The sequence below is a fragment of the Rhincodon typus genome, chromosome 13 (assembly GCF_021869965.1).
Source record: "Rhincodon typus isolate 14 chromosome 13, sRhiTyp1.1, whole genome shotgun sequence".
Classification (NCBI taxonomy): Eukaryota; Metazoa; Chordata; class Chondrichthyes; order Orectolobiformes; family Rhincodontidae; genus Rhincodon; species Rhincodon typus.
The window spans coordinates 15,470,286-15,484,365 of NC_063344.1; the positions used below are offsets into that span (position 1 = coordinate 15,470,286).

The 14,080-nt window shown below is 41.5% G+C and overlaps 1 protein-coding gene across 1 annotated transcript in view; it reads right to left on the reverse strand.

The window, feature by feature from the left end:
- LOC109918776 (polyhomeotic-like protein 3) overlaps positions 1-14,080 on the reverse strand; it is a 112,134-nt gene that overhangs the window by 78,915 nt on the left and 19,139 nt on the right. Inside the window, exon 2 of the mRNA XM_048604525.1 lies at positions 8,286-8,473. Within this exon, the coding sequence (XP_048460482.1) occupies positions 8,286-8,399 (114 nt within the window). The 5' untranslated portion in view covers positions 8,400-8,473. The remainder of the gene's footprint in view (positions 1-8,285; positions 8,474-14,080) is intronic.

The following is a 14,080-nucleotide window of genomic DNA, read 5'->3' on the forward strand; positions in this document are numbered from 1 at the left end:
GTAGGTACAGTAGTTTGATCTTCTGCACAGGAGATCTGTTGACAGATTGACTACCTGAGACAAAAAAGCAACTGGTGTCATTGTAGGTATGTACTATTTCTATGTAGTTTAAAAAAGGAGTACCATATTAAGTGGAATGGTATCTAAGTTGTTCTGTACCACTGATGTCTGGGCCAGAACCTCAACACCAAATGGGGGGAGTGCTACAGGGGTACACTGGAATGCAGGCTTGATAAACTCTTTTTTATTCATTTTTGGGATATGAGTGTGATTAGCTGGGCCAGCATTTGTTGCCCATGCCCAGTTGTTCAAGAAGGTGGGGGTAAGCTGCTCTCTTGAAACCTGTGCCCCTTGTGCTGTGGGTATACCCAAAGTGCCATTACAGAGGGACTTCCAGATTTTTTAGCCAGCGGTACTGAACAAATGCAAGTCAGGATGGTAAGTGGATTGGAGGAGAATCTACAGGTGCTGGTGTTCCCATCTATCAGTTGCCCTTGTTGTTCTCGATTGAAATGATCATGGGTTTTATAGGTGCAGCTAAGGAGCTTTAGTGAATATCTGCAGTGCATCATGCTGATGATACATTGTTACTACTACTGCTAAGTACTGGTGGTGGAGGGAGTGGATATTTGTGGATGGGGCATCAATCAAGCAGGCTGCTTTATCCTGGATGGTGTCAAGCTTCTTAAGTGTTGTTGGTGCTGCACTCATCCAGCCAAGTGGACGGTATTCCATCATACCCCTGATATATGCCTTGGAGATGATGGACAGGATTTGGGGAGTCAGGTAGTGATTTGTCTGCTGCAGAATTCCTAGGCTCTGACCTGCTCTTGTTAGCCACTGTATTTATATAGTTAGTCCAGTTCAGTTTCTGGTCAATGGTGAACACCAGGATATTAATCGTGGGGGATTCAGATGAATGTCAAGGGACGATAGTTAGATCTTCCCTTGTTGGAAATAGTCATTGCTTGACATTTGTATGGTGTGAATGTCACTTGCCACTTGTCAGCCCAAGCCTGGATATTGTCCAAGTCTTACAGCATTTGGACATGGATGATTCAGTATCAGAGGAGTTGCAAACAATGCTCTATTGGTATTCTCAGTCAGGTTGACACACTCTTACTGAGTATGGATTCTACATCTTTAGGTTTTGTAACATAATTGTTCATTTCAGTATCAAGTGGCAGATTGCCAGTCGTGTGAAGTTAGCAACAATGTCCAGCATCAATTTGCTAATGTCTATTGATGATGATATAGCAACATCCTGGTCAATGATATCTGTCTTTCTGATGTTTATGGTCAAACTAAACACTGTAAAGGTATGAGACAGTTTTAATTCACGGTGGAAAAATAATTGTTTTACACTGTTGGTGATGAACTTTCTGATGAGAACTTAATGACCTTTTGTTTTGATTTACACCCCATCCAACAGATTAAGTATTCATTCCCTCCACCACAATGCACAGTAGCAGAACAGTATACTATTCGAAAGATGCAGTGCAACAACTTGCCAAGACGAATTTGACAGCACCTTCCAAACTCATGATCTCAACTACCTAGCAGGACTCAGGCAGCAGAAGCATGGAACACAAATAACTGCGAGTTCCACCACAAGCCATACAACAGCCACATACCCTGACTTGGAACTTTACTGCCATTCCTTTACTATCACTGAGTGAAACAGCACTGTGATTGGGCCTGCACAAGAGGGGTGACAACAGTTCAACAAGGGATCCATCCCCACCTTATCAAGGTCAATTAATGATGGGCAACAAATGCTGGCTTTGCTAGTGATTCCCACATCCCATGAAAAAAGAAAACAAAATCTCAGGTGAGCAAGGCTGAAGAATTTTCCATTACCTTTGATATGTAAGAAGACACCCTCAATGAATGAAATGATCACAGCAAAAAAGAGAATATGCCATAAGATATAAGACATAGGTGAAGAATTAGGCCATATGGTCCATCCAGTCTACTCGCTATTCGATCATGGCTGATATGTTGCTCAACCCCATTCTCCTGCTATTTTCATTCTTCTTACCAAAGTAAACAACTTCACATTTTCCCACATTATACTCCATCTGCAGATTTTTGCCTACTCACCCAAACTATCTCCAGACATTTGCAACTTCCTTATGCCTTCTTCACAACACACCTTCTTACCTATCTTTGTGTTGTGTGCAAATTTAGCCACCACGCCTTTGCTCCCCTCAACATCATCGGTGTACATTGTAAGAAGTTGAGGCACCATCACAGATCCCTGCAGGACTCTACCACTCATATCCTGCTAATCAGAGAAAGATCCATTTATGCACACTCTCAGTTTTCTGCTTGCCAGCTAATCCATGCTAATATGATATTCCTTATACCATGAGCTTTTATTTTCCACAACAGCCTTTGATGTGGTACCTTATCAAATGTCTTCTGGAAATTCAACTGTTGTACATTTGCAGAATCCCTTTTATCTGATATGTATTACTCCTCCAAAGAATTACAATAAATTGGTGAAACATGATGAAACCATATTGACTCTTCCCAATTAGTTATGTTAACATTCAATGAGCTCTTCATTCAAACTACCACTGCCAACCTGTGAAGGAATGTTAGTTTCTCGTGCTTGATGAGTTCAGGCAGCACAGAATCAGCACCCAGAGCTTTGCCTATGGCAGGTGAGTCAATAACTTCACTAAACTCCTCCAGTGAGGGTTGGATATCCAGTTCTTCCATAACAAGCAAGCAGGTGTCCAGAACTTCTTCAGAAATTGTGTTCTCTTAGAGAACAACTCTAGACAGTGTTGAATCCATTTCTCCAGTTATTTATTCAGCTGCTGATGACCTCCCGCCTATGCTTTTGATGCAGTTCTCTTCTTTACTGATCGACCTGTTGCCTTTTTGTTCCCATCACACGCACAGCATTCTGTGCGCTGAAGGATGCCTGGATATTCTGATCGAGTTGCAATCAGTAGTCACTGGTACAGTGCCCAGCAGTCTGTTGGACTTTACTTGGAGCAACTCGTAGTGCATTTAGAGTCTTCTTCTCCCAGGTCTCTCTTGTAATTAATGAGAGTGGATCATTTGCCTCCAATGGCAGGTCACATTACAGTGATGTTAGTCTCAAAACAATTAGCACTTTCTGCTTTTGCTTCCCAGATGTTGAGAGTGGGGCACTGCAGATAGTTTCTTCAAGTGTGTTTTGTGTTCCTTCTGCACTGAGTGGGAACGCTGGATTCACTTCAGAAGCAAAAAATAAGAAGGCAGATTACTACCTGAATGGCTGTGAATTGGGAGAGCATAGTGTACAGCAGGACCTGAGCGTCCTTGTGCACCAGTCGCTGAAGGTAAGCATGGAGGTGCAGCAGGCGGTAAAGAAGGCAAATGGTATGTTGGCCTTCATTGCGAGAGATTAAGTACAGGAGCAGGGATGTGTTCTTGCAGTTGTACAGGGCCTTCGTAAGGCCACAACTGGAATATTGCGTGCAATTTTGGTCTCCTTTTCTGAGGAAGGATGCTCTTGCTCTTGAGGGAGTGCAGCAAAGGTTTACCAGGCTGATTCTGGGGATGGCGGGTGTGATGTATGAGGAAAGATTGAGTAGGTTGGGATTGTTTTTTCTAGACTTCAGATGAATGAGGGGAGATCTCATACAGACTTATAAAATTCTAACAGGACTGGACAGAGTAGATGCAGGGAGGATGTTTCCGATGGTGGGTGTGTCCACAACCAGGGGTCACAGAATGAGGATTCAGGGTAGACGACTTAAGATGGAGATGAGGAGACATTTCTTCAACCAAAGAGTCGTGATCCTGTGGAATTCGTTTACCACTGAAGGGAGTTAATACTGAAACATTGAATGTATTCAAGAGGCAACTAGATACAGCACTTTGGGCGAATGGGACCAAAGGTTATGGGGAGAAAGCAGGATTAGGCTATTGAGATGGATGATCAGCCATGATCGTGAAGAATAGTGGAGCAGGCTCGAAGGGCTGAATAGCCTCCTCCTGCTCCTATCTTCTGTGTTTCTATGTTTCTATAGTCTGTTTAATCAAGGCGAGGAACCACTGTTTAGTTAATTAGAGCTGACACGGATTCACCAAAACATTTCTGCTTTGAATGAAAAATCTTGCCCTTGTGCCGACCAGGGAGAAATCCCTATTGCAGTCTGTAAAATGGCAGCTGCATGTGTTGAAAGGATGTTAAGAGAATCATGTCTGGCAAAGCTTGCCCCCTGCATGAGTTTCCTCTGAACTCTTGCCTTATCAGATGAACATGACATTTTTCTTTCAGTGAGTTACTCTCAGCAAACCTTGCCTCTTGAAGGGAAGTGATGCCAATGCTTTTTTTTAATTTCATTTATGGAATGCGATCATTGCTGACTGGGCCAATACTTATTGCCCATCCTTTAGTTGCCCTTGAGAAGGTGGATCATGAGCCATCTTCCTGATCTGCTGCAATCCATTTGGTGAACGTAGACCCACAATGTCAGGATTTTGACCCAGAGAAACTGAAGGAATGGTGATACGTTTCCAGAATGTTCAGCAGTTTGGAGGGGAATTTGCAGACGGTGGCGTTCTCATCAGCTGCCCTCACCTTTCCCGATGGCAGTGGTTATGTGTTTGGAAAGCCCAACCGATGCCAATGTTTAACCTTGGATGTCTCCAGGAAATTGTGATGTGCTGTAGCTTTAAGAGGTTATTTCTTTCCTGGTTTCTTTCAAGAGAGAAAGATTGAACAAGAGGTGGAAAGCTGGACAGTTAAGACCACTTGAGTAAACAGCTTGGGAGGCCTTTCTGAAGAAGGGTCCAGACCCAAAACGTCAGCTTTCCTCCTCCTCTGACCCTGCCTGGCCTGCTGTGTTCATCCAGCTCCACACCTTATTATCTCAGACTCCAGCATCGGCAGTTCCTGCTAACCCTTGGGAGGCCTTGGGATTTTTTTTTTAATGCAGCCTGAATGGGTATGGCCATCTCTCAGACTTCTGGATTTTGGTTTTGCAGTTGCATCAGAAGCTGTTGGGGTCGCAACAGAGTTGGAAGCATTAGTAGATATCTCCTGGCTGCTACTCTCTCTGAATTTTCTCAATGCTTTTTTGCTCCTGGATTGGAGAACTGCATGTGAGAATCTGTGTCTGAATTTGCCTTTTTTCCAAGGGTTGTGTTTATGGGGTGTTACTATATTGGAACAGTTAATTAGTAATAGTTATTGCATCTATTTATTCAGTTAAGTTTTCCAATAGAGTTAGGTTATTCCAAGTTCTGCTTTCTTTTGTTCGTACGTTAGCTATAGTGTTTATATAAATTGTGTTTTTGCTTAACATTGAGTAGTTTGACCATTGCATCTGGAACATGTTGCTTCACATTTGCCTCATGCATAAGAAAACATTAGGGTCTAGGTTACCTTATTAAAATATTTTGAGGGGGTCTGGTTTGGTCCATAACAAAACCTTGTGCCACAATTTGTTCTGAATTTGATATACAAAGGTCAAGGTAGCAGCAAAGCTTGTGGTCTATGTCCATGTTCATTTATTTTTCCAAGGACATGTCTGAGGCCAGACAGCCATGCACCATGATCCATGTCCATCCTTGCATCGAAATCCACCAGTGAAAATGGTCTTGTCATAGGGATTCTGCTGAGAGTAGTGTTAAGCTCCTCAAAGGACTGAACCTTCACCTCTGTCAGGACAATGTTTCAGCACAGATACACACATTGGAAATATTAAAGTAAATTAATGTAAAGTTGTGAATAATTTGCAGATTTTTGAAATAAATGTTTGAGTACTTTAAGTATTGTGAAATTTTTGAATTCTCTACTTCAGATGGTTATGGAGTACATTTAAGGCTAGGATAAAGAAGCCAGCTGGCTTCTTGGGGAATTCAAACATATTAAGACTGTGCAGGAAAATAGAGTAAAGCCCAAGATCAACCATAATGATACTGAATGTTGGAGCAGGCTCAATGGGCTAACTCTTCTCCCATTTCACGTTTTTATGTGTAAGTTTGCTTCTATCTAAACATGATAGTCACAGAGTCACTTACGGAACACAGAAAAGTCATTCGACCCATTGGGTTTGTGCTTGTTCTATGTGGTGCAATCCAATCAGCCCCACTCCTTCTCTCAGTCCCCAAGGCCATGCAAGTTTATTTCCTTCAAGTGCTCATCAAATTCCTTTTGAAATCATTCATCCTCTCCACTTCCACCACCCTCATGAGATCTGAGTCATTGCCACTTGTTTTGTAAAAAGATTGTTCACCACATACCACCTACATCTTTTGTCCAAAATCTTAAATTTGTATCTTCTACGATGACAAGAGTTTTTCTCTTGTCTACCTTATCTAAGCCTGTCATAATCTTGTACCCATCTAGCTAAGCTCTCTTCAGTCTCCTTTACTCCAAGAGAACAGCCTGGGCCTTTCCTACCTCATGCTGAAACAAACATCTCTCCAGCCTAGAAACAATTCTGGTGAATCTCCTCTTCATCCTCTCAAGGGCTTTCACAATTTTCCAGGTGGTGACCAGACCTGGACATAATACTCTAGTTGGAGCCTCGTCAGAGCTTTGAAAAGGTTCAGAATAATTTCCCTGCTTTTTACTCAGCACTTCTATTTATGAAGCCCAAGATTCCATTTGCTTCACTCACCACTTTCAATATACCACCTTCAAAGATCGACAATGATATATCTCATCCTACTCCTTCAATCTTGGAGTTTTTCCAAATCAAAGATTGAGTTGGTCAGTCATACATAATCATTCGCATCCTTACAAGAAATGATATTTACATTATGCAATTATTGAAATTCAGATCTAAAATGACTTGTTCTAGCCATTACTGTTGGCCTTCCACCCCATTCTAAATTAGAAAAAAGAAATGCACTTCATGTGCTTTTAAGGATTAAAAGATAAGATGAGGAACAGGCAGAGGCCACTCAACCACTTGAACCTGTTCTGCCTTTTCATTAGATCACATGTCTTAGCTCTGGTCGCTGAGAATAAAACAAATCTCTCAATAACCTGCTGAACTCAATAACATGTTTCCTTTAAAATAGAGAAAGAAAGGCTCTAAATTTACAGAAATTTGAATGTACGCCTTCACTTGAAGATAAACCAATTGTATCCATGGAAATATAACTGAAAACAGCTCTGACCCAGCCGAAGAACAAACAAGAGTCTCAAGATGATATATTTTCTCTCTCAAAGTAAGGTTTTGTTAAAATCACAATATTGCTAACCACAGCATTAACAAAGAATTCTCCCTACCCCCACCCCCAACCTAATTTGAAAAGGGCTGATGAATGTGGAAAATTTGGAACCCTTGTTATTTCTGGATCTAAAACTTGCTCTATAATCCTGTAAAGACTGTAAATATTAAAAAAGTTTAAAAAATATGACACACACACACAAACACACACTCTCTCTCTCACTCTCACTGGTACAGATTGGTTTACAATAACATTTAGTGGACGGGGAAATAAATTTGCTAATACAGTGTTTGGTCTCAAATGTCAAGCCCCAGGGGAGGATGGAAACTAGCAACTTAAAATGTTTACAAAGCAACTGACACCAAGAGAGTCTGCTTCACCATCCCTCCACTCTCTGAAACTACTGGCATTAAACAAATGAAGAGTCTGCCCTTGTTATAGTTGTTTGAAACTGTATCCCACTATCCAGTTGTCAACAATGCTAATGTTGGTGGTATGCCCTCTGGATCAAGCTCCACTCCAGTGAGACGTTTTGAGATCATGAAATACACTACAGAAATGCAAAGATAGCAAGAACTGCAGATGCTGGAATCAGAGATAATTCAGTATGGAACTGGAAGAATACAGCAGGCCAGGCAGCATCAGAGGAGCAGGAAAGTTGACGTTTCAGATCGAGACCGTTCTTCAGGTTCTGAAGAAATGTCAACTTTCCTGCTCCATACTGTGTTATCTACAAAAATGCAAGTTCTTTCTCTCTTTGTCCATGTTTATGCAGTTAATTAAAATTGGAAGGGTATAACCGGAAGGATCTAACCAAGGCGAAAACAGATGTTACCAGTTCATTGCATAGTAGAAGGTTTTCGTTGAGGGAAGATAGTGGTTCCTGTGGACTTGGGCACTATAATTATATAGGCATGCTTCTAATCAACTCAGCAATCAGAAAAATATAATCCATGCAGTATATATTTAGTCCACATATGCAACACAAATTCTATATAAAGCTTTGCCTCTCCTATGACCTCCACCTCAGATGTGCACAGCTCAGCACCTTTGCAATAGAACCATACAAGCCAAACAATATCACAGCTACATACTTGAACAGCTTGTCTGTCAGAGCTGCTGTAGACTGAGATTTGTGGTGCCTGTGTCCTGGGCGACGTGCTGACTGTTGTCGTAGTGGTTGATGTTGTACTTTGGTCATTTTCCATGGCTGGTCACACACTGCACAGCTTCAAACAGTCAGCACATTAGTTACAATTTTCAGAGATGCGAGGCTTCAAAGCTGAAAGATAGCAAAATGGGTACAATTTACATACATGCCTCACCACCTACACTGACAATGGGTATCACGTGCAGCCACCTACATCTAAATGGTAATAACCGGCAGCCTTTTCCACTGAAATCGCTCTCAAAGAACAATGTGTGATTAAAAACACTACCTTTTTCAGGCAATTCAACATTGCCACCTGTGTCTTCTATGGAAATAAAAATCGGATGCTGTAAAATGGGTTTCTGATTTCTATCATGCATTGACATTCTTATACAATATTTATGACCTTATGATCTTATGACCAGACATTCTTCACCCACACTGACAATGTTCATTGCTCTGTATATTTCCTTTACCAAATGAGTTTCCACGCGCTTAACCAGAACTAGAGCGCAGAATGGGTCATTGTCATTGTAAATTGAAATTGGCTTGGAATATGCCGAGAGACTGTCTTGCCCTAGATTAGAGGTCCAGAATTCAGAGTCATCCATTTAGGGACTGAGATGAGAAGAAACTTCTTTAATCAGAGGGTTGTGAAACTTTTGAATTTCCTTTCAGAGGGTTGTGGATGTTGTAACTGACTATATCTAAGACTGAGATTAATGGACCTTGGGATTCTAAAAGAATCAGGGGATAAGGAGGTCTGACAGAAAATGAGTCAAGCAACCATGATCCCACTGCATGACAGAGCAGGTTTGAGCAACCTACTCCCATACCTAGCTGTTATGTTCTGTCAACCCAGTATATTTCAGCAGACCAGCTAAAGTATTGCAAGTTTGGAGCAAAGTCAGGAACAGCTTAGAACTTGGAACTATTCCCTGGATATTGGAATGGACCCAGGCAGTGATAATTAAGTGCAGCAAGAAAAACAGTGATGATTTACTGGAGTTCATAATCACACTGTGAGAAGCTGCACGCCAGAACATATTTACAAGCTGACACACAGTACCTCTTTACCACTGCCAATAAGTTGCAGGATTCATGTCATTTGTATGAAAGGATAGCTGTGGTGAATACAAACTACCTGATCAGTACACTTGGAAAACAAGTTTAACAATTCATCAATAACTTCTCCGTTATAGCGAAAATAAACATTAAAAAAATTATCTGGAAATCAACACATTGGAACAATCCACAGGTACCATCCTCCATATCCTCGGTTCTGATCTCAGCAAGCAAAATATTTACCTGTAGAAGTAAAGGAAGAGTATGTGGAATCACAGAATGAAAGCAACATAAAAGGAGGCCTATCGAAACAGTGCCAGCACCTTGGCAGTGCTACCCAACTGGTCCATTCCCCTGCTCTTTCCCATTTATACCTTCAAGTAGTTATCCAATTCGCTTTGAAAATATTTATTGAGTTCCTTCTACCACTCTTTCAGGCTCACAGTTCCTTAGGACAGTGTCCTAGGCCCAACCATTTTCAACTGCTTCATCTGGTATCAACTGCTATCATATGGTCACAACACCAATCACAGCTCCGCAGATGCTGAGGCAGTCCGTATGTGTACACAGAATGATCAGGACTGGTGAATGATAAGTAACATTTGTGCCATGCAAATGCCAGGCATCTTCCCACAAGAAAGAATCTGATTAGTATTGATCAGAAGCTGAACCTAGAACAACAAGTGCAGCAGATACATGGAAAATCACCACCTGCAAGTTCTCCTCCAAGCCACTCCATATTCTTATTTGGAACCACATGCCATTCCTTCACTGTCATGAGATTGAAATACTCTCTAAAAGCACAGTGGGTGTACCCACCCAAACAAGTTGCAGTGATTCAAAGGTTGCTCATCCCACACTTCTCAATTAGGGAAAGGCATTAAATGCTGACCTAAATGGTGATGCCCACATCCTGTGAAAGAGTCCAAAAAAAGGCAGTCTATTTTAAAACACAACGCTCGTTGCATTTTTAAAAATCTTCATTTAGCCTCTCATGGTTTTTCCAATTACTTAGATCTCTATTCTGTTCACCAAACCTTTCCAGTTTTTTCTAAATGTACTTGAGCGAAACTCTTCAAAAGACTTTGTACCCTTCTATTTAACTTCCATTGAGTCTTCTCTGTTCTAGGGAGAACAAACCCAACTCCTCCAGTCTTTCCACTTCATCCTTTGGGATTCAGGCTGGTGAAATGATTGAAGATTAATGGCTGAGTTGAAATTTATATACTCTGCGTACTCAACTTTTCCCCATTGTTGGCTTGGATTATTTTGATGGTGGATGTGGGGATGTGGGTGTGGATAATTACAAATTTTGCATTGATTTCAAGGCAGCAACTGGCATATTGCATATTTGGCATAGCTGAACTATCACAAGGGGTTTCACAGTTGCACTATCAGACAAATTTGATGCATCGTCAAAAAAGTTGATTTTTATGTGTTCTCTCTTGGAATGTGATAAGGACAGCATTTGTTACCCACTCTTAATTGTCCTTAAACTAACTGACTTACTAGGGTCATTTCAGAAGAAAGTTAAAAGTCAACACAATACTGTGAATGAGAGTCACATGTAGGCCTGACCAGGGAAGGACAGCAGATTTTCTTCCTTAAAAGACTGCAGTAAACCAGATGGGCTCTTACGACAATCAATATTAGTTTCATAATGACTGGCTTTTAACACGAGCCGCCATGGTACATTTTCAGCTCATGCCTTCAGAAGCATTTAGCCCAGTGAGGTTACCACTATACCACCATCACCATTACCATGGGTGACCAAAAGCTTTGTCAAAGTGTTTGGTTTTAAGGAGGGGACAGCAAGATGGAGAGATCTGGGAAAGGAATTCCAAATTTAAGACCCAGGCTGCTGAAGGTACAGCCTCTAATCAAAATGATGGAATTCAGGAATTGAAGACTGAGATAGGTCTCATACAGAGTCATGGTGATAATGGCAAAAGCCAGCAATCCAAATGAGTGCACTGGTCATTAAATTACATTTTGAAGTCTGATCTCTCTCTGGACACAGCTGGTGGGCTTCCAGGCATGAGAAAGCACCACATCTGTATGTTGCTTTAATCCTGTTCTAAAGCTGGCCAGGGTTTTACTGCTTTCCTGATCTCGGCTGTAGCCTGTACCCAGATAGCAATTCCAGTTTCATGGAACAAAATCCCTTAAATCTGTTTATTTACTCATAAAAAATATAAAGCCACATTGCCCACCAAGACAAAGTTACTCAGATGTGATAGCTTTTGCGTCCGGTTAAACTACCCTTTCTGAATTACATTAGTATTTTGTAACTGTTCTTATTTCTGCCTTCCCAGAAAACGAACAGGAACAACAATCACTATATTGTAATTTTTGTCACATCCTTAGAACATACTATCAAATGGCAGGTGGAGAAAAACATGCAGCTATAATTCCCTTACAGAATGCCTGCATTGAAAATAGCATTCATCCCTCACTAGGGTGGCAGATGTGCTACCTCATTCTGAACTGGGCAACGCCAATTTTGATGGTATCAGAAAGGAACTTTCAAAAGTTGATTGGGGGAGGCTGTTCATAGGTAAAAAGGGACGTCTGGGATCAAGTGAAGGAGAAGTATAGGGAGGTGTAAGAGTACACTCAAGAGAGAAATCAGGAAGGCAAAAAGCTTTAGCAGATAACGTAAAGGAGAATCCAAAGAGATTCTACAAGTGTATTAAGGGCAAAAGAGTAACTAGAGAGAGAATAGGATCCCTTAAAGACCAACAAAGTTGCATATGCATGGAGCCACAGGAGATGGGTGAGATCCTAAACAAATATTTCTCATCAGTATTTAACGTGGAGAAAGACATGGAAGATAGGAAACGCAGGGAAATAAATAGTGATGTCTTCAAAAGAGTACACATTACAGAAAAGGAAATGCTAGAGGTCTTAAAACCTATAAAGGCAAATAATTTCCCAAGACCTAATCAAGTGTGTCCCAGAACATTGTGGGGAGCTAGGGAAGAAATTGTGGGGCCCAGGGAGAGATATTTGTTTCATTGGCAGCCACAGGTGAGGTGCTGGAAAACTGGAGGTTGACTAATGTTGTGCCATGATTTTAAAAAGGCTGCAAGGAAAAGACAGGGAACTACTGGCTGGTGAGCCTAACATCAGTGGTGGGTATATTGTTCAGATTCTGAGAAACAGGATGTACATGCATTTGGAAAGGCAAGGACTGATTTGGTTTAGTCAGCTCAGCTTAGTGCATGGGAGATTGTGTCTCACCAACTTGATTCAGTTTTTTGAAGAGGTGACCTAGAAGATTGATGAAGACAGAGCGGTAAATGTTGTCTATGTGGTCTTTGACAAGGTTCCACACGGTAAACTGGTAAGGTTAGATTAAAGGGGATCCAGGGACAGCTAGCTAGCTGGATAAAAAATTGGCTTCATGATAGGAGATAGAGGCCAGTGGTGGAGAGTTGTTGTTCAAACTAGAGGCCTGTGACCAGCATTGGTGCTGGGTCCGCAGTTGTTCATAATTTATATAAATGATCTCGATGAGAATATAGAAGGAATGGTTAGTAAATTTGTGGATGACACCAAAATTTGTAATATAGTGAACAAGGTTATCTAAGAGTTCAACAGGACCTTGATCAATTGGGCCAGTAGGCTGAAGAATGGCAGATGGAGTTCAATGCAAATAAATACAAAGTGTTGCATTTTGATAAGACAAACCAGGGCACGTCTTACTCAGTTAATGGTAGGGCCAAAGGGAATGTTGTCAAACAGACAGACAGCTCAGGTACACAGTTCCTTGAAAATGACATCACAGGTAGACAGGGCGGTGAAGATGGCGCTTGGCACACTTTTCTTCATCGGTCAGAGTACCAAGTACAGGAGTTGGGACATCATGTTACAGCTGTACAAGACATTGGTAAGGCTACATTTGGAGTACCGCGTACAATGTGGGTTGCCCTGCTGCAGGAAGGATGTTATTAAACTGGAAAGGGTGCAAAAGAACATTTACAAGAATGTTACCAAGACTGCGAGGTTCGAGTTATAAGGAGAGGCTGGATAGGTTGAGACTTCTTTCCCTGGAACAAAGGAAGCTGAGGGGTGACCTTACAGGAGTTTTATAAAATCATGAGTGGCGTAGGTAAAGTGAATAGCCAAGGTCTTTTGTCCAAGGCAGGGAGTCCAAAACTAGACAGCATAGATTTAAGGTGAGAGGGGAAAGATTTGAAAGGGATCCGCGATGCAAATTTTTCGCAGAGGATGGTACATACATGGAACAAGCTGCCAGAGGAAGTTGTAGAGGCAGGTACAATTACAATAGTTACAAGGTATTTGGACAGCTACATGGATAAGAAAGGTCGAGAAGGATACGGACCAAATGCAGGCAAATAGGATTACTTCAGTTTAGGAGACCTGGTCCGTATGAATGAATTGAGCTGAAGGGCTGTTTCTGTGCTGTATAACTCCAGCTCTTTCTCACTACAACTATAACTGATAATGTCTGCCACACAATTTGGCAATCTTTGATACAGCCGGGAGTGCACAGGTTCAAAGCTGTGATGGGCAAGTTTGAGAAAGACAGTGCAAATTATTTCTCTGCAATAGGATTAACACCTGGAAAGGAAGTGACGGAAAGGGTGACTAATGGCAGGAATTTGACTTAAGTGACAGGTTGGTGCTACCTTGGAAAATAGTGGTGTG